Source organism: Capricornis sumatraensis, chromosome 4 (assembly GCF_032405125.1).
Source record: "Capricornis sumatraensis isolate serow.1 chromosome 4, serow.2, whole genome shotgun sequence".
Lineage (NCBI taxonomy): Eukaryota > Metazoa > Chordata > Mammalia > Artiodactyla > Bovidae > Capricornis > Capricornis sumatraensis.
The window spans coordinates 158,851,267-158,871,856 of NC_091072.1; the positions used below are offsets into that span (position 1 = coordinate 158,851,267).

Consider the following 20,590-nt stretch of genomic DNA (forward strand, 5'->3'; position numbering starts at 1 on the left):
GAAGCCCTCACTCAAGGTCGTGTCCCCATTTCTCCTGACGGGAAAACTGACACCAGGAGAAGTTAACTTGCTCAAGGTCACACACCCAGACGGCTAGTTCACGGGATCCTCACGCCCGATTGAGCCCTTGTCCTCCTCCTCCCTACCCATCCCCACCCCGCCGCCTCTTTCTCTGGCCAGTGTTCTCATGCTGGGAGAAGCAAGGGAGGTGCCTGGATGCAGCAGAAGGCAGCTGACTTCCTGCGACGAGCGTCCTTTCCTCCACTGGCTTCTGAATGTGCTCTGATGCAGGTGTACTCCAGACGGTACAGGAGACGTAAGAGACTCGGGCTTGATCCCTGGGTTGGGAAGATCCCCTGGGCCTGCGTCCAGAGGCCTGGCGATGACTCTGACATCTGGGCTGATATTTGCTATTTTCAGTGACTTGAAAGATAACCTGGGGAAGGAGCTTGCGCACTCTACCAGTGTCTGAAAATGGCCCGAGGGCCTGATGGACCCGATTCCTGGAAGGATGGAGGCAGGAGGGAGAAGCCGGGTGCTCTGGGGGAGCAGAGAGGATACACAAAGGTCCGGGGCCGGGAGGAGTTCTGGGGCACAGCTGTGGCCGAAAAGGTCAAGCAATTAGCACATCCCTGGCTGTTCCGGGCGGGAGGAGGAGAGCGGTGGGCTGTCTGACCCGCCCCCCTCCCACCACCACTCAGCCTTCGCCCGAGGCTGCCGGGCTGAGAAGGCGCTGGTGGGGAAGTGACTACGGATCTCCCTGGTGGTGAGTCAGTCCTGCTCTTCTTGCACCTGAGTTAGTACGCGCTAGTGCACTCGCCATCAAGCAGCCAGCCTCGCGTGAGGCACACGTGGGGGACAGCTGTGGTTTCATCCACAGTGTTGGCCCGACGCCTGCTTCGTGCTTGCTGGCTCTGTTCTGGTGGCCGAGGTTGTGACCCGTTTCAGTAACTGTTGTGTCCTTGGCGCTTGGCCGGGTGCTTGGTAAGGCAGGTGCTGCCGGAGGGTGTCCTGGGCCCTTTTGCAATGACATGGAGTGGCTGGGGCTCCTCAGGTCTGTAGGAGTGTCTCCTGGTTGCTGTGATGAATCACCACGGATCTGGTGGCTTAAGGCAGCACAGACTTAATATCTGAGAGCTCTGGGGGTCATAAGTCCTAAAGTCAGGGTGCCTGCTCGGCTGACTCCCTTCCGGAGGCTCCAGGGGAGAATCCTTTTCCAGCTTCCAGAGGCGCTCACGGCCCTTGGCTCGTGGTCCCTTCCTCATCTCCAAAGCCAGCGGCCTGCATCTTCCAGTCCCTCTCTGCGTTGTCACGTTGCCTTTTTCTCACTCACATCCACCTGTGCTTCTCTTGGAAGGACCTTTGTGATGACACGGGGCTCACCCAGATAATCGGGGATCATCTGCCACGGCAAGACCTTTCGCTTGATAACACAGACAGAGTCACTTTTGTTCGTAAGGTCACCGTTCCCAGGGATTAGGACGTGGACCTCCTTGGTGGGGAAGGAGACATTATTCAGCCTACATGTTGTTCAGTCCCTAGGTCGTGTCCGACTCCTTGCAGCCCCATGGATTGCAGCACGCCAGGCCTCCTTGTCTTTCCCTGTCTCCCAAAGTTTGCTCAGACTCCTGTTACAGTGGATGGGTGATACCATCCAACCATCTCATCCGCTGTCGCCCCCTTCTCCTCCTGGCCTCAGTCTTGTGCAGAGAATAGCTCCTATGACTTCCAAAAAGAAACCAGAAAGGGAGGCTGGAGTCCTGAAACCTTCATTCATTCATGAGTTCGCTGTTCACCAAGCGTCACTGGTGCTTCCTCTGGGCTGGGCCCTGTGCAGGGAGCTGGGAGACCCGCAGGCCTTCCGTCTGCCCTGAAGGCGCTATGGTCACAGATTCAGAAGCACAGAAGCACATGTGCGTCGAGTGTGTTAACACTGGAAAGGAAAGGAAGGGAACAGATCAGGGTGGAGAGGTCGGGGGTGGGGACCTGGCTTGGTCTGGGCTAGCAGGGTGGGCATTTCCATGTGCCTGTAGCCCCCTGCTTTGCTCCTCTGGAGCTTTCTCTCCACACGCCTGACCCCGGGAACCACAGTGGGTCCTCAAGGCCCTTGTATTTTGTCTCCTTCAGAGTGACATCCATTCCGGGTGGAGCCGCCAGCCCCAGAGGTGCATGGGTTCAAGCACCCCCAGAACTGGCCGCCTTTGGAAGGCGCGCCTCTGCCCAGTGGCGGGTTCTCAGCGGGGCCGGGCTCCAGGCTGCAGGTGGATGCGAGCCGCCAGAGGGCGCCGTGCTTCCTGTGTTTCCCGCCCAAGGATCCCAAGCTCTCTTCCCCCAGGAGCGTTTGTTCCAGCAGCAGGTGCACAGAGAATCCGTTCTTTTTCTTAAAATGACTTACTGGTTTAATCTGCTTATTTTCCAGCAGAGCACACTTTGGTCTTGCCTGGGTACGATGGGACATTAACGATCTGACTAATTAAAATGAGTTCCGAGGCTCGGGGACCAGCCCAACTTGCTTCACCAGTTTAATCTTCCCCACCGTCTCTTGTTTCCTCTTACGAAGCGCATTTCTCTCTGAGTGTGTTGACCTCATTGGGCTGGTCCCGCTGAGGTTTCATGGCATCTCCGAGTGGGTGGGACACATCTCCAAGGGGCCGAGACCGTGGCCGACAAACGCAAGGGGAGATGGCCATGAGACTTGGTTTTTTTCCTTTTTGTAATTGAAATATAGTTGATGTGGGCTTCCCAGGTGGCATTAGTAGTAAAGAACCTGCCTGCCAATGCCGGAGACATAAGAGACTCGGGTTTGATCCCTGGGTCGGGAAGATCCCCTGGAGGAGGGCATGGCAACCCACTCCAGTATTCTTGCCTGGAGAATCCCATGGACAGAGGAGCCTGGTGGGCTACAGTCCATGGGGTTGCAAAGAGTCAGACAGGACTGAAGCGACTCAGCATGCCTGCACATAGTTGATTTACAACATTATGTTAGTTTCAGGCCATTTGCAGCAACGTGGGTGGATTAGAGATTACCTTACTAAGTGAAGAAAGTCAGACGGAGACGACTATCATACGATATCACTTCTATGTGAAATCCAAAACAATGATACAAATGAGCTTATGTACAAACAAACTCACAGACATATAAAACGAACTCATGGCCACCAAAGTGGGTGGGGAGGGATAAACTCGGAGTTTGGGATTAGCAGATACGACCACTATATATTGGAGAAGGAAACGGCAACCCACTCCAGTACTCTTGCCTGGAAAATCCCATGGACTGAGAAGCCTGGTAGGCTATAGTCCATGGGGTCGCAAAGAGTCAGACACGACTGAGTGACTTCACTTCACCACCATATATAAAATAGATGTGCCCTTTTTTTTTGGTAATTCTGAGTTTTTCTGGGGTTTCACCTTTTGCTTCCTCCTTCCACTTCTTCTAGACTCTCTCTCCTTTATCGTTAATTAATGATGGGTTTTCATGACCGGTGATTGATACTGCTTCCAACTACTCACTTAGAACCAGTGCGGCTGATTGGTGGAAATGTGACAGACGGACCGTCCCCAGATTAAGAGAACAGAGCGTGCACTTCACAGGGTTTGCCATCAGGTTAGGACAGATGTGACCAGGGTGCTGTGACTGTCAGGGACTTGAGCCAAGGGGGCTGAGGAAACAGGGAGCAAAGCGGGATGGCCCCCTGGGGGTCGGGGCAGGCTGGCTTCAGGAGTGTGGTCTGGGTGTTCGTCCCAGGGGTGGGGTGATGCACACGATTCCCCAGGGGCTCCAGGAGAGCCTTCTATGTGATGGTGGCCCTCGGCGTTCCCGGGTAGACTGGCGCCCTCTACATCCCCAGGCAGGCATGTCACCTGACTGGGCCGGGTCGGTGCCCCCACCTCTGGCATGCGACTGCATTTTAATGTCACTCCGAGTCAGATGAGCAATGCTTTCGAGCCTCCTCGCTCCAGCTTCCTGCTCCATGTCACGTATTGATCACTGGGCACGGGTCCTCTGGGTGGTGTCCGGCCCCGGCTCTGGGCTAGCTGACTTCGGGAGGCCCTTCACACTTTGCACTTTTCAGAACAGGCGTGGAGCGGGGGCTCAGGTCAGGCTGAGTGGCTGGCCCCATCCGCCTGCCACCCTGCTGTTTTCTGTAGAGTTGCAGTTTTGTTCTAATGCAGCCTAATTAGTGTCTGCTTGAAATGCTCAGCGACCTGAGAGATAGTGGTGGTGATGCCTGAGCAGGGTGTGCAGGATCTTCGAGGTGAGACGTGCCTGGCGTGTGGTGAGGGGGATGGAGCGATGTCTGGATTCTGTAAGAACTGATGACCCCGGGGTGTGTGGCGCCTTGTCATCCTGAACGCTAATTAATGAGACTGTTTCACACCTCGCTGTGGGCAGATAACGGGCTTTACGAGGTCTGCTTCGATTCTGCTCCTGTAGGGGATCTCCTCTGTGTGCGGGACCCACCTCTAGGGGCACAGGGGTGATTGGACTTGACCTCTGCCTCTGGGAGCTCATAATCGAACAGGACATCGGCACGTCCACTCGATCGGTAAACTTGGGAGCTCTGGGCTGCGCGACCTTGAGCTGGCGTGCGCCTGGTGCGCCCTCAGACTTGTCGAGCGGGTGATTCTGTAGGATGCTCAGCGCTCCTGGCTGCCCAGTGCAGGTGCAGGTAAGGGGACGAGGATGGGAGAGACCCAGCATTTACCACATGGCTGCTGCTGGACGCACTGCCTCGTTAAATGAGTGGTCACGACAGGTCTCGTTCTAACCCCTCTGCAGAGGAGAGACGGTGAAAGGCAGAAGGACTTAAAGCCCAAGGTCACGGGATGTTCTGTGATGATTCTCCAAATTCTCCCCTCTCTCTGCTATTCTCTCTGCACCAGCACCGACCCTGGGCCAGGGCGCCTCTGAGCAGGCCCATGGAGGAAGGGGTGTTTGCAGTGGGCTTTGCAGCCAGGCTCAGCCACTGGGCATGGTGCTCCTGGGGGGCGGCGGGGCACTGCTGGCAAAGACTGGGAGGGGTGACCACACTGGTCCCAGGCTCTGTAGTGGTGGGGGTGGCATGGCATGGGGAGGGGTTTGAGTTTTGTGTTGGGAGCAGTGGAGGACCAGGGCAGTCTGTGGGCAGAGGAGTGACTCCATGGGCCTGCATTTGAGAACAACATCTGGAGACACAGGCGGGGGTGATGGGGTGGACTGGAGCGGGGAGAAACCAGGAGCAGACATCCACGGACCCATCCCCTGTCTCAGGCCCCTGAGGGATTCTTTCTACCTGATACTTTTGGAGAGGTGACTTAAATCAGTTGACCCACTTGCTTTCGGTCTGAAAAAACGATCAAGTCGTCATTGGTCCCTAAAGGATCAGCCATCCTTTTATGAGCAAGAAGCCCGGGTCTCCTCCTGTGTCCTGGTTTCTGCTCGCCGGGTGGTTCATACGGTACGCCTGACGTTGTAGGCTCACCTAGAAGTCTTTCTTCCTGTTCTCCTTCTCACAGACAATTCGTTTTTTTCTGTGGTTCTCACAGTTTTCTGATCATGCAGGGCTCAGGGGAGGAAAAGGACTGCTTCTGGGCAGAGGGAGTGATATGTGAGAGCTCCAGCCTTTTCTGTGTTTGCACCTAAGCAGGCTTCGGTGTTGGGAAGACGTGGGGTCCTGGAACTGGGGGAGCGTTCCTTCCTGATGGCCCCACTTGGGTGTGAAAGCAGGTGGCTGGTGGGAGCGTGCTGTAGCGGCTGAGATCTGGGAGTGTTGCCTCAGAGGCAGCCTGTCCCAGTAAGTCCCTAATTGCAGAGCAAATTCCTTCCTCTTGGGTCCTCACCCTCTGTGCGGCCGCATCGCAGTAATTGGGTTCTTGGTGACCCACGACTGCCGGGCTAATGTAAACCTTAATGGAAACGCTCTTTTTCCACCCAATTAAGTGGCTGGAGGTGGAATGTTTTGCAAGAACAGCCTATTTCCAGTTCTTCTGACTTTGCATCTCTTACCTACATTCTCTATCCGGCTCCGTTTTGCCTGCGTAAACGCATTTACGGTCACTTATTTATTCTGTGAATGTTTATCGGATGTTTGTCGTGTGCCAGCTTTTGAACAGTGCCTGGCCAGTGGGACAGGGCGGTGGACACCCACGATTCCCTTTCCGGGGGTAAGGGATGGAAGCTGTCACGTGTGCTGGGAGCTGAGGGAACCCAGAGGAGGCACCCTAACTCTGCCCACAGGGTGGGGGGTACAGAGAATGCTTCCCTGAAGAATCTGGGGTCCCGGCTGGAGTTGGCTGGGCATTTCTGGTGGTGAAACAGCTGGGGCAAAGGAATGACCTCACTGGGAGATGAAGAAGCATGGGGACTGCCGCTGCCCTTCAACAGGGGGTGGGGTTCATTTACCAGGAGTCTTTGGGTACCACTCTCAGGGGTTTGGTTATCCTGGAGCTGGTGGGAGTTCTCGGCTGCTCTTTATCAGGGAGTGACAGCCAGACAGTCTGCAAATAACAGAGAATCCAACTGAAAGCAGATTAAGAATAAATGGAACTCACTGGTGCATTTGATAGAAAGGCCTTGGGGTCACCAGCCTCAGGTATGGCTTGATCCAGCAGACAGATGGCATGGCTCAACTCTGTTCCCTTAGCTCTGCGGACCCAGAGCCTTCATTGCAGTTTCTGAGGCGTGGTAAGATGATGGGGGCGGCTTCCACATACATCCTCTCTAGGTCAAGGCCAAGGCGAAAGGGTGCCCATCATTCTGCATTCCTAGGGAAGTTTTCTTGCAGCTGTTGGCTCTCGTTGGGCCAGTCGCCTCCCTGACTGTGTTCTGGAGAGTCAGCTTACCCACTGGCTGAGATCTAGAATACCTGAGTCCTGCTTCACCAAAAGACAGGCACGTGGATGCTGGCATCATTCTGCATTCCTAGGGAAATCTCCTTGCAGCTGTTGACTCTCACTGGGCCAGTCACCTCCCTGACTGTGTTCTGGGGAGTCAGCGTACCCGCTGGCTGAGATCTAGAATACCTGAGTCCTGCTTCACCAAAAGACAGGCCCGTGGATGCTGGAGAGGAGAGGAAGCGGAGTGCAGATGGCCACCTGCAGAAGGGGAGAGGCTGACTTGGGCTGACTTGGGAAGAGGCTAAGAGAGGGTCTGTGGGAGGCTGGCCGGCCATCCTGGTGAGACGCGGTCCCCGGTCGCCCCAAGGGCAGGACCTGAGATGCCGCCACTGCAGAGGCTGGTTCTAAGTCCCCCGCCGTGGTTGCTGCTTCTTTCTTCTTTGCTCTCTCCCACACACTGGGGCCTTTCGCCTACAGTCTTGGCCCTAGAATCAGCTCCACGGGCAGCCTCGCCTCCTCTGGTAGGCCTTTGATCTGCTTCCCTGTAGAACTGCTGTCACCTCCTTTGAGTCCCTGCTATAGGGCACCCGTTTGCTGTCCCTTCTTTTAGCTTTAATTTGCACAAGTACCGTGTGAACGCCATCGTGGCAGAGCCTCCCTAGCCTCCTCCTGTCCTTGCGTCACGGCCCTCTCACAGGGGATGCTCTTCTTGCCGTGCTGGCGCACATCCTTTCATTCCTTTTTCTATGAATTAATTGTGTACAATAGAAATACATAGCTTTGAGTTTTCTTTTTCACAAATGAATTTTTGAGGTTTTTTGTCTTTTTTTTAGCTGTGCCGTGGAGCATGCAGGATCTTGGTTTCCCCAACCAAGGATGGAACCTGTGCCCCTCTGCAGTGGAAGCCCGGAGTCCTAGCCACTGGACGGCCAGGGAATTCTCAGTTTTGAGTTTTCTGATTCCGTATTTTGCATAAATATCACGCTGTCGTATTTTGGAACCTGCTTTTTAAAAGTCAGCACCATCACAGTGCTTCCCTTGTGGTCCAGTGGGTTAAGACTTCACTTTCCACCACAGGAAGGGGCGGGCACGAGTTCAATCCCTGATCAGGGAGTGAAGATCCCACGTGCCTTGTGGCCAAAAAAAAACCCAAAACATAAAACAAGCAGTATTGCAGCAAATTTGATGAAGACTTTAAAAAATGGTCCTCGTTGAAAAAAAAAAATTCTTAAAAAAAAAAGCCAAACTCAACACCATCATATGCATTGCACTTAATTAATTGTCCATTTGTCCCTCGAGAGTCTTCTCCGTGCCAGGGGCTGAGCCAGGCAGTTGGGTGGAAGCGGCCAGGATACACCCTCCCAATGTGTTTGCGCCCACACCAGCCTCCCCCGAGGACCAGCCGGCCCCGTTGGCCACCAGCGGTCGTTAGCTCGGCCACTGTAAAACCAGAGGCTGGCTGAACAGGACCGCTCTTTAGCTGCGGGCTCTTGCTGTGGGGTCAGCTACGCCTGTTGACCTCCGCTGGGTTTTGCCTTATTGAAATGCTCACATATTTCTTTTCGCCTCTCAACTTATTTCATCTCGAGAAATGACATGGAGCCTTGTACTGCAACAGAGCAAACCCCACCGATCAGACTGTTCAGGCTGAGTAATCCTCACGATGTGGGCAGTAATCCTCACGATGTGGGGTCTTGTCAGACACTCATCCTACGCTGAGAACTTATGGCGGGTTAAACGTACATAAATACTCCGAGCTCATTACGTTGGGCTGGCATCCCCGAGACGGGGCCAGCTTGTCTTCCTCAGTAAAAACAAACCAGATCCGCCACTTGAAAGGTTAAGAGGCTCTTCCTCTTACGTTCTACCGCGTGGATGGCTGAAAGTCTCTTTCCCTATGTCTGGGTCGGGAAGGGCAGCGGCTGTCTCTGGGACTGTTAGCACTCCCTGCCTTTTACCCTGGACAGCATGCAGGCATCCGTCCGTTGCAATCCCGAGAATCCTGGAGCTGGAGCCTGGAGTCTTGACTTCCCGGGAAGGGTCGGGCCTCCTGTATCGAGGCCTTTACGAGGAGGATACAGCGGAAGTAGCTCGTCCTCTTGAATTGCGACATCCGGTCATTCGATCACCTGGTCTTTGGCTGTTAGGCAGGGCTGTCGAGTCTGTGTTCCCCCCGCCAGCTGTTGAGTCTGTGGACGTCATCGTGCTTGTTAAGGTCTTATTTGGGCCCTATGGTCTCTCCACTGAGCTGGGAGCTCTCCACGTGAAATACAAATTTATTTATTTTTAGAAGAGCTGCTCTGTTAGGGAGACCTTCATGGCTGATGAACTTGGTTATTCTGATAAATAGCGTAACTTCTGTGAAGAAGCGATCCCTCTGAGCGCAGAGAGTTGGTGGAGAGTCATGCAAAGCTCTCCCTTCCCCGGGGAAGCATGTGTGGGTGCTAAGTCGCACACATCAGTCATGCCTGCCTCTTGTGACCCTGTGGACGGAGGGTTTTGTTTCACAGAGATTTTGTTGGGTCCTTCTAACACACACAGAGTTAACCCTGACTCTCCCTCCCCAGCCTACGGGAGTGGGGTAGGAGGACAAGGGTCTGGGGGGTGGTGTGTGGCAAGGGCAGGGGTCTGGGGGGGTGGGATGGGAGGGACACGGGTCTGGGGGGGTGGGATGGGAGGGACAGGGTTCTGGGGAGTGGGGTGGGAGGGACAGGGGTCTGGGGGGGTGGGATGGGAGGGACAGGGGTCTGGGGGGGTGGGATGGGAGGGACAGGGTTCTGGGGAGTGGGGTGGGAGGGACAGGGGTCTGGGGGGGTGGGATGGGAGGGACAGGGGTCTGGGGGGTGGGATGGGAGGGACAGGGGTCTGGGGGGTGGGATGGGAGGGACAGGGGTCTGGGGGGTGGGATGGGAGGGACAGGGTTCTGGGGGGTGGGATGGGAGGGACAGGGGTCTGGGGGGTGGGATGGGAGGGACAGGGGTCTGGGGGGTGGGGTGGGAGGGACAGGGGTCTGGGGGGGTGGGATGGGAGGGACAGGGGTCTGGGGGTGGGGTGGCAGTGACAGGGGTCTGGGGGGTGGGGTGGGAGGGACAGGGGTCTGGGGGGTGGGATGGGAGGGACAGGGTTCTGGGGGTGTGAGGTGGGAGGGACAGGGGTCTGGGGGGGTGGGATGGGAGGGACAGGGTTCTGGGGGTGTGAGGTGGGAGGGACAGGGGTCTGGGGGTGTGAGGTGGGAGGGACAGGGGTCTGGGGGGGGTGGGATGGGAGGGACAGGGTTCTGGGGAGTGGGGTGGGAGGGACAGGGGTCTGGGGGTGGGGTGGCAGTGACAGGGGTCTGGGGTCCGTGGATTCATGTGGGAACACTCCCTCCTTTATCCTTCTTTGTGTTTCCTGGCAACTCTGAGGACCACTCCGTTTCCTCGAGTAGGATCCGTCATAACTGCAAGTGGGCACATCTTGAAATGGGCTGGGTAAGTGCCCCAAATTGAGACAGCTTTCCTGCCATTTCCAAGTTCTTCTTTTAGCTGGGGAGCCGGGGGTGGGCGTGCGGCCGCTTTTGTTGGGGTTTTCTCTTTGATCTTGGTTCAGATGGCCTGCTGGAAACTCTCCTCCCGTCCTTTTGTTCTCCGGGAAAACCAGGACGTGGGTATTCATGGTGTAACGGCCCTCATCGGTGGCAGACGTGTCTGCTGTGTTGAAAGGACACGCTTGGAAAAGCGTTCCAGAATGGAGTAGTCAGCACTTCAGTGTCCGAGGGCTGCGGCTCACCTACCGTGGGGTCTTCGCATCTTCGCTGAACCCACAGCAGGTCAGCCCCCGGGGAGAGTCCTGCACCCCGTCTTTACAAGGGGTGAGTCGTGCTCCCCACTCCCGCCCCAGTGCCCCTCATGGAGCAAGAAGCCTTTTTGTCTTCAGATCTGTGTTTTCCCTTGAGGGTAACCTTGCTCTTTAAAAAGCAGCCTGCTTTCAAAGTTCTGCTTTCTTAATAATGTCAAAAGGGGAAAGGGAAAAAAAAACAAAACTGCCTAAAAGCCTTTTTTGGAGGGGAAAGAGCCTGGGAATAAATAAATAAGTAAGTGAAACCCATAGGAAGAAAAAGATTTTTTAAAAAATCAAGGATGGAACCTCTGCGCTCAGCCTGGGGTGTAAATGGCAGGCCCTTTGTGAGACGTCTGAGGTTTTAGTTTTTGATTCTCTTTCCTCCTTTTCATGCATTTGTCATTCCAATCAGGAGAGGTGGTGTGTTTTTTAAATCTTGCCTGGTCTCTAGGTGGGGTGATGGAAGGAGAACGGGGTTTGGAAACGCATATGCCTCCCTCTGTTTGGCAGAAGCTGGAAGCTAGTGCTTACTGAGCGCTTGCTGCGTGATAGACATTGTTCTGCGTGGTCATTACCTTCTCCGTCTCTCTTTGGGGGTGTATCAGGCCCCATTTCACAGATGGAAACTGAGGCCTGGAGCAGTTACACAGCTTCTTAGGGCTGAGCTGGGGTCTGAAACAGCAGACTGGCTCCCAGGTTCCAAGCCCTTCATCGTGCAGCTTCTCAAATGTAAACACCTACTATGTGCAGGGGCCGAGCTATCACTGGAGTGGGCAGAAGGTCCAGGAAAGAGGTGGTTATAGGACATGACTGAAGCGACTTAGCAGCAGCAGCAGCAGTGGAATGCAAGCTGGGCAGAAGGGAGCCTGGAATGGGCGAGGAGCACCCAGGAGGGCTTCCTGGAAGAGGTGGCCAGCAAGCTGAGGCTTGAAGGTGGATAGGACGTAGCTGGGCAGAGTGAGTGAAGATCAGGTGGAAATGATTCAGTCCTGCCTGCAGGGCTCATGGTTGGTGTATATCAGATGCCTTCGTGTCTGAGAGACCACTGGCCCAGCGAGGACCAAGCCAGGGCCAGCCACTCCCTCACAGACGTGTTGGGAGATTAGATGAGTGGAAGGCTCTGAAGGTGCCTGGTACGCAGTAGGTGCTCAGGAAATGCTGGTGGCCCTCTCCCGCTGACAGGAGCAACGTGGGCTGGACATTTACTGCGACCTGGGATTGCAAGTAAATGGGGCCTGGGATTGCAAGTAAACTCTGTCTGGGCCACAGAGTTTGAATTACTTGCTTGCATTTATAAATTGGGAGATTCTACCCCAAACCCTAAATTTCCAGCTTTATTTTCAAAACTCCTGTGTTTTGGCGACAGTGGTCTGCATAGCCTGCTCTGCACCCCGGGGCTGGGTGAGGTGTGGCTGTCCCCACAGGGGCACCGGAGCGGTCAGGGCCTCTCCTGGTTTGCGTTCTGAGCCTCTCCCAGCCTCCGGCCCTCCTGGCTCTTCCCCAGCCCTGTGTCACCCGTGCGGCCCACAGCGCCGAGTATCACTGCGGGAGGGTGAACCTTGGTGAATTGGGAACGCACTGCTTGCTGGGCTTAGTGTGGATAAGGGCACACCCTTAGCACAACAGTGAGTCCCTGGCCCTGGGACTTTGGACCCCAGGCCCTTTGAATGCCCACACCCAACATGCACACCGCACGCCAGCGGGTCTGTCTCTGTGACGCAAGATCGTTGGCAGTTCTAGTCTTTCAAGTGTCTGACTTTCTGGCAGATGGACCAGTGCTTTCAAAGCCAAGATATTCCCGGGATTAGCGGAAAGCCACTGACCTGGCATTGATGCCTTTAAACTGTGGTGTTGGAGAAGACTCTTGAGAGCCCCTTGGACTGCAAGGAGACCCAACCAGTCCACCCTAAAGGAAATCAGTCCTGAATATTCATTGGAAGGACTGATGCTGAAGCTGAAACTCCAATACTTTGGCCCCCTGATGCGAAGAACTGACTCTTGAAAAGACCCTGATGCTGGGAAAGATTGAAGGCAGGAGGAGAAGGGGACGACAGAGGATGGGATGGTGTAATGGCATCACCGACTCAATGGACGTGAATTTGAGTAAATTCCGGGAGTTGGTGGTGGACAGGGAGGCCTGGCTTGCTGCAGTCCATGGGGTCGCAAACAGTCGGACACGACTGAGCGACTGAACTGAACTGACCTGGTAAAGTGGAGGCCTTGGGGAAAAGCCATGGTTCAAGGGACGCCCCTCCTTCCAGACTCCAGACTGACCCTCAGAAGGCTGTCATTAGATTTGTACTGAAGGCTCCTTGGTGAAGGGGCTGTGTCCCCCAGGGTTCCCAAGCCATGAATAATAGCAGAGTCCTGAAGAACCCTGCTGGGTTTCAGCATGGACGTGGCCGCCACGTAGGGCTTCCAGAATCCCTTCTCTGATCTGTCATCCATGGGCTTTGCATGGAGTCCCAAAGTCCCTTTTCCTTCTTCCGGTCTTTCAAGGCCAAGTTCAGATACTGCTTCCTCCAGGAAGCCTTCCCTGGTTCTCCCTGGGATGAACTCATTCTCAGAAGCCCCTAAGAGGTAAGTGCTGCTGCCTCCCCATGTTCTAGATGGGGAAACTGAGGCTGGGCAAGGTGAAGGGTCTTGGAGGCCACACGTCCGCAGAGGGCACGGTGAAATCTGACCCGGGGCTCGGTGGTCACAGACCGTACTTGTGTTCCTCGGGGCTTTTTGCTTCACAGGCCTGCGGAATGTGCTGTTGGCCCTGAGTTCTGGGCGGGTCTGTGCGAGCATTTCTCATCCATTAAAGCCGCCAGATCCCGAGCCCTGTTTAGTGTTATCTTTGATGTTCAAGGGCGGTGTGAAAATTTCTCTGTTTTCATGTGACCCAGTTTCTCTGCTTTGAAAATGCCGTTCCCGTGCCCTCCCCCCTCCACGCCTCCGTTGCTGAGATCAGGCAGCAGGACTTCTGGAAGCATCTCTTTATCTCCACACCCCCCGCACCCCCACCCACCACTGGTCGCTCTGGCCCGGGCCCGGTGTCCAGGCGAGTGGATGACCTGAGAGGCAGCTCTGGGGCTTCTGGGAGGAGCTGCGGGCTCATTGTAAGGACTCAGCTGCCTGGCTCACCTGGGACTTGAAGCCTGCCTGTGCAGCCCTCTGCTCATATGACACCAGGGTCTTCAGTTTTTTTTCCTCGGAGAACAGAACCATCGCAGACGGACTTGACCGGGAGGGACCTCCCTGGCCTCTCTGTTCTCCGTTGGTGACATCGGCCCAGGAGGCAGGAGTAAGGGGCCCCGGCCGCTGCCCACGTCCCCTTGCCCACCTCTTGTATATGCGAGGACTTTTGTGAAAAACCTCCTTTCCCCGCTTCCCTTTTCTGCCTTGGAAAGCTCTTTGCTGGTTCAAAGACTCTGTAACTTAGTTCTGCAGGAAAAGTAATTGCTGAAACTTGGTCTGTTTTCTCGGGGGGTCTGAGTGACTGGTTGGAGATCTTTGGATTGGGGAGCCAGGCGGGCGTGTGTGCGTCTCAAACCCATTTGCTCGTGAAGGTGTTTCCCATGTGTCTGCTTCTTGCACAGAGTTCGGCCAAGGATGTGGGGATAAAAAGGTGGCTGTCCGCTCCTAGGATGTGGGGCGGAGGGCGGGGGAGAGACTGTGACGCCTCCAGCTGCAGGGCGTTGGCCTTCCAGATGAGACGGTTGTTGGCAGGGGCCCACTTTTTCTTCTCCTTTTAAATTGTGGTAACATACACACAACATGCAATTTACCCTTTTAACCCTTTTCAAGCATGGAGTTCAGTGGGATGGGGTACGTGCACATTGATGTGTAGCCGTCACCCCATCCACCTCCAGACCTCTTCCATCTGCCCCCCTTACCCCCTGACTGCCCATAATTGCCCTCCGTCCCCAGCCCCGGACACCCAGCATTCTACTCTCGGTCGCTCTGGATCTGACTCTCAGGACCTCGTGTCTGTGGAATCATGCAGGGCTTGCCGTCTCGTGTCTGGGTTATCTTCCTTAGGACAGTGTCCTCATGGCTCCATGGCAGCACGTGGCGAATCCCTTTCCTTTTTGTGGGTGGATAACGTTAGGTTGTGTGTTTAGACCACATTGGTGTGTCTGTTCATCTGTCGGGGGACACGTGGGCCGTTTCCACCTTTTGGCTGTGAATCGTTGCTTCTGTAGACTGTGGGTGTGCAGGAGAGCCTCGCCCCACCCCCTGGCTTTTTAGTTTTGTATCAGGGTCTTCCTGACTTTGGAAGCCGGCGTCCTGGGCCCTACTTCCGTCGTCCTCATGCAGGGCAGAGGCGGCCTTGGCCCCAGAGCTGGGTCTGTGGCTGAGCCCAGGGAGCCTGCTGCGTGCCCAGCTCTGACCTCAGGATCTCACGTTCATCACTTCATTCAGTCCTTGTGGGGGTCCTGACGTTTGAGAAGACAGGCAGAGAGCTTCCCAGACGTGCCTGCCTGCCCCGAGGCCATCGCGACTGTCACCTGGCTTCTCTGTCCCCCTGCCCTTTCAGGTCCCAGAATTGGCGATGTTCAAGGTGACCTCGATATTGAACGGGGAAGGAGGTCTCCACCTCTAAGGCCTTTTCATTACAGAGGAGAAGGCCTTGAAACGAACGCAACATTGTAGATCAATGACTATTAAAAATAAATACATAAAGTGGAGGAGAAAGCCTGGGCCCTTGTCCTTGGAGATCACCGAGGGAGAGGCTGGTTGTGTGGTCCGTGGTGGGGGACTGTTGCCCAGCGGTTCTCAGCCAAGGGCTGAAAGAGGGCAGATCCCAGGGCCCCCTGCACCCACTGCATGGGGGCTGGGGGCTGGAGCCTGGGGTCTGACACAGTTGGGGCCAGTGGAAGAAATGTGGTGTTGAAGGCTGAGGCTGTGAGCCCCCTGGTGTCGGGGTGACCCCCTGGCCAGTGAGACTCGAGCTACTTTCCTGGAGGGTCTCTAGCACAGGGGTTGGGTGGCGGGGCGGCAGGGGACCTTCTCTGCTCCGTGGATGGAGGCCACCCCACTCACTGTGTAGCCAGCCCTGCAGTCCCTGTGAAGCTTCAGGAGACTCCAGGTCTCTGGGTCCAGTTTGTTAGACTCTGATGCGTGTTCCACTGCCCCCAACCCTGGGCATCCCTGGGTGTCGGGCCAGCAGGATTCTGTCCCATGAACTTGGCCACGGACAGCGGCACCGCCTCTGACTTTGGGCTTGCCTGTGTGCCTGCAGGGAGGGTCTTCACACCCAGAGTCCACAACTGTCTGAGTCGGGGGAGGGACCCTGCCTTCTCAGACCCTGTCACCGCAATCCAAGCTGTGTCCACCCCAGCAGCCTTGGGCAAGATTTGGAAGCATCCAGAAGCTTCCATGTCTTAGTCATGTGTTCTGAAGAGCGGTGAGAACAGCCTGGCAGGGCTTGGCTGGAACTGGGCACTCTCCAGCGTGGGCTAGGAGTTGTAGAATATATTCTTGGTTTGGGGCTTTTTTCCTCGGACTCTTTCTGGGCAACCAGCCATTTAGGAATATTTGTTAAATGCCTTAAAAACACGAGTTGATTTCTCTTTGTTTCCACTGCCAACATGTGAGGCCACACTAGTCCATTTATACTCACCGGTCTGCCCTTTCTCTTTCTCTTGACAGTGAGTGACCTCCAGGAAGAAGGGAAGAATGCCATCAACTTGCCCATGTGCCCCGCCCCAGTGGAAGTCCACCCCGAAGACTCCCTGCTCGGTACTGTCGCTTCCGCCAGCTCCTTGTCCTGGGCGAGCTGCACTTCCCTGGGTGTGCGATTGGTCTGGGAGGGGCCGATGAGGAGCCTTGTGATCAGACCTCACAGCGGGCTCTCAGCTCAAGGTCGTGTTTAAAAAAAAGTCTGCAGGAACAAAGCGAGCTTTCCCTTGTAGGTTTCGGCCTCTCTGGTTGCAAATGTCAGCTTTATTAGTATTTAAGTATGATGGGCCAAGAGATCGGGGAGCCAGCTGTCCTTGAAAAGATGGTTTGTTGCACTCCCGGTTCCCCGGGTGCCAGGGGAGGGCAGCACTGTCAGGGAAGGGTGAGCAGACGCCTTTATTGTGGTTTTCACAGGACAGAGTGGGTGAGGCAGGTTCATGAGCAGGTTTGATCTGCTGGTTCGGGTAGTTTCAGGGGCCTCTGGGACACAGGAACTGCCCTGAGGGGTCTGTACCTGGTCTCAGGTGATTAGGGCAGGGGCTGTTGGCTGGGTGTGTAAGAGCCCCACAGGAGCTCAGTTAGAGAGCTGGCTGGTGCGGGGGGTGGGCTCTGGGTTGGTTGTTTGCGTTGAAAGGCACTCACAGGGGACACATTTGCTGTCTTGGGAGTCAGCTAGCTCTGAGCGGGGAGTCCCCGTAAGTCCCTAAGGCCCCAGGATGTGGAAGCATCTGAAAATGCAGAGAAGGGACTTCCCTGGCGGTCCAGTGGATAAGACTCCACATGCCAATGCAGGGGACACGGGTTTGATCTCTGGTCTGGGAGGACTGCACTCGCTGTGGGGCAGCCAAGCCCAAGAGCTGCAACTGCTGAGACCTCGTGCTGCAGCTGCGGGGGCCTGCAAACCCTGGAGCCTTACCAAGGGAGCCACACGAGAGCAGGAGAGGCGGGAGGTGCCGTCGCAATTTGAAGCCCATGCACCGCGGCCTGAGAGCAGCCCGCACGCAGCAACGCAGGCCCCGTGCGACGAAAAAGCAAGATGAAGAAAGCAGTGCGTGCACGCCAAAAAGAGTTTAAAAATTACAGAAAATCAGAGAAAGTATCAATACCTGCCCCGTCTCTGTGCAAGCTGGAGGGGCCTCCCAACACCAGGGGCTTGCGGGTGGGACCTGCCGAGTGGTCCTGGCCCTGCGCCCACCTCCCCGGGACCACGTCCCCGGCAACACTGATGAGGTGACGGCCTGGACACGTGTTTCCTTAGAGCGTGCTTTGGGCTCTGATGGATCTGGAAGGCTGTCTTGGAACATTCTGCTTCTTTCCAATCCCTGGTTCAAAGGGACGTCCCGGTGGATGCCTCTGTTGTGGTTCCCAGCACAAGGCCAGGCCAGCGGGAACTAGTGAGAAAGAAACGCAAAGGCCGTCCAGACAGCCGACCTGCGGCCAAGTGCTGGCCAGGCTCGGAGACGCGTGGGTCCTCCGGGGCTTCCCCTCAGCTCTCTGAAGACCCTCTTGTGCTGCGTCCTCAGTCTGGCTGCAGCTGCTGCCCAGGCAGGTGACTCTCTCCCAGGAGAAACCGCTGAGCACTGTCTGGAAATCACCCAGATCCAGAGCAGGGTTTCTCTCCCCTCCCCCGACCCCGGGTACTATGGACATTGAGCACGGCATAACCCTTTGATGTCGGGGAGACTCCCTCTGTGGCTCAGTGGTGAAGAATCCACCTGCCAATGCTGGAGATGCAGGTTTGATCCCCTGGGTTGGGAAGATCCCCTGGAGAAGGAAATGGCAACCCACTCCAGTTTTCTTGCCTGGGAAATCCCTTGGGCAGAGGAGCCTGGTGGGCTACAGTCTATGGGGTCACAAAAGAGTTGGACACGACTGAGCGACTAAGCACACAGTTCTTTAATGGAGGGGCTGTCCTGTGTGTTGCAGGGTTTTGCTCAGCATCCCTGGTTTCCACCCACTGCTGCTGCTGCTGCTGCTAAGTTGCTTCAGTGGTGTCTGACTCTGTGCGTCCCTATAGACAGCAGCCCACCAGGCTCCCCCGTCCCTGGGATTCTCCAGGCAAGAATACTGGAATGGGTTGCCATTTCCTTCTCCAGTGCATGAAAGTGAAAAGTGAAAGTGAAGTCGCTCAGTCGTGCCCAACTCTTAGCGACCCCATGGACTGCAGCCTACCAGGCTCCTCCACCCATGAGATTTTCCAGGCAAGAGCACTGGAGTGGGGTGCCATTGCCTTTGCCCCTCCACCCACTACATTCCTGTAGCTTTTACCGCACCCCACCCTGCACCACCACTGAGGACAATGAAAAATGTCTCCAAACATTGCTGCAGGTCCCTTGGGGGCCTGGGGGACACAATAATTGCTCCTGGCTGAGGATCCGCTTTAGACCAACAGGAGTGCTTAGAAAACGGATTTACCATAAACGAGGGGCAGGTTACTGTTTGTCACGATGCCTTGAACCTGCCTTTCCCTGGGCCCTAACTCTCCTGTCTTACCGTTTGCCTAAACCGCTGCTCCTGGGCTGGGAGTCAGCGCTCTTCAGCTTGCCCTGCAAGGTCCTGCTGGCCCCTGAAGCTCTTGTGACTTTGATAAGGACCAGCCTAGTCAGCACTGGGAGCTGAGAGCTGAGCGACTGGGGAGTGAAGTGGGGGGAGAGGGTGTTGGACACGGAGTAGGATGTGCCAAGGCCCTGTGGTTGGCAGTGGCGAGAGGCTTGCTGAGGGGTGAGCGAAGTCTGGAGGGACTGGGTTGGAGGGCGCTGGGGAGAGCTGGGGACAGAGGCTGCAGAGGGCCTGGGGGGCTGCGTGGAGGACACTGGCCTTGGCCCCGGGAGTGGTGGGAGGCTGCTGGGGCCTCCTCAGGGACCGCTGTGTGGGCCCCTGCAGCTTACCTGGAGCATCCCTCTCAAGGATCAGGTCTGCGCGACTCCAAGAATAGTGCTTGCGCTTTGTCAGGTTTCGGACTTGGCTGTTGTGAAGTCTCTGTCACTCAAAGCCATTCATTCCTACCGACACTGACAGGGTCCCAGTCGTGGGGGCCTGTGTGGGCCCCGGGGCCCTGGCCATCTCTACCTGCACGTCCAGGGGCCAGAGGCTGGGACCCTGGCCATCTCTACCTGCGCGTCCAGGGGCCAGAGGCCTCTTCTCTCCCCTTTTAACACTCAGGGTCAGTTTTGTCCTGTGTCATGTCCGATGTCGGCCAGTCTTTCCCCTTGGCCGTCCACTTACTGGGCTTCCCTGCTGGCTCAGTGGCCTGCGATGCAGGGGATGCAAGTTCAATCCCTGGGTCAGAAAGGTGCCCTGGAGGAGGGCACGGCCGCCCGCTCCAGTATTCTTGCCTGGGAAATCCCATGGACAGAGGAGCCGCCGGGCTACAGTCCACGGGTCAGAGAGTCAGACACGACTGAGCGACAGGGCATGCACGCGTGTCCACTCACTACCCCCGTGTCACCTCTCTGTCCAAGTTCACTGGTGCCCGTGGTCCATGGTCAAGGCCAAACATGGAGGGAAAACAAAACAGAAACAGAACATGGATAAACACGCTTTGCTGTGAAATGCTATATTTTTTTTTTTAGTACCCCTTCCGCCATATGTTTTTGTCCATACCATTGTACGTAGTAGCAAGCTTTCTTGGTGAAGGACAACTCTTCCTCAGGTTTATTTATAGTGACTTTTCTCCAGATCTGAATTAGTGCTCCCCCCAGCATCGCTTCTCCCGAAATACCAGGGTAGGTGCCCTGTGGCTTCCTGGAAGGTAGGCCCTCCCGCCTCGGCCGTGTGCCTGGCTGCAGGGCTGCTCCGTGAGAAGACCTTGGGGGTGTCTCTGCTCTCGATCCCCCCATCTGTGCGAGGGAAGCCAGCTGCCCCCACCAAAGCTAACCCTCCTGTCCTTTGTCCCCACAGAGGAGAACGAGGAACGCACGGTGATCGACCCCACCTCCAGGGACGACCCCAGATTCAAGGAGCTGGTCAAGGTGAGGGTGAGCCTCCTGGCTGGGGTGTCCTGTGAGGGCAAGACTTTGGGTTCCGGCTCCTCTGGGTCAAAGGAGCGAAGCCGGGGGGCTGGTCAAGGGGCCTCGATGCTATGTTCGGTGGAGGGTGGGGAGACGGGATGGCTTGGAGCGCCTCCCGAGGGGGCCCGGCCCCAGGGGCTCTCAGATGGCCCTGCCACCCTCCTGTGCTGCACCTAAGGACGCGGGGACCCTTTTCTTAAGATTGGGAATGCGCAGCTGCAGTGAACTCTCGCAGTGCCTCGCGGACAAGATCAGGGCATTCAGACTCTTTCTGG

At 56.1% G+C, this 20,590-nt stretch overlaps 1 protein-coding gene across 2 annotated transcripts in view; it reads left to right on the forward strand.

Annotated features, from left to right (window-relative positions):
• Positions 1-20,590, forward strand: part of PARVB (parvin beta) — a 113,524-nt gene that overhangs the window by 43,172 nt on the left and 49,762 nt on the right. Inside the window, exons 2-3 of one of the 2 annotated variants that reach the window (XM_068970151.1) lie at positions 16,276-16,365; positions 20,206-20,276. In XM_068970151.1, coding sequence (XP_068826252.1) covers positions 16,276-16,365; positions 20,206-20,276 — 161 coding nt within the window. Of the gene's footprint in view, positions 1-16,275; positions 16,366-20,205; positions 20,277-20,590 lie in introns of those variants that run through there. The other variant, XM_068970152.1, reaches the window with a different exon arrangement.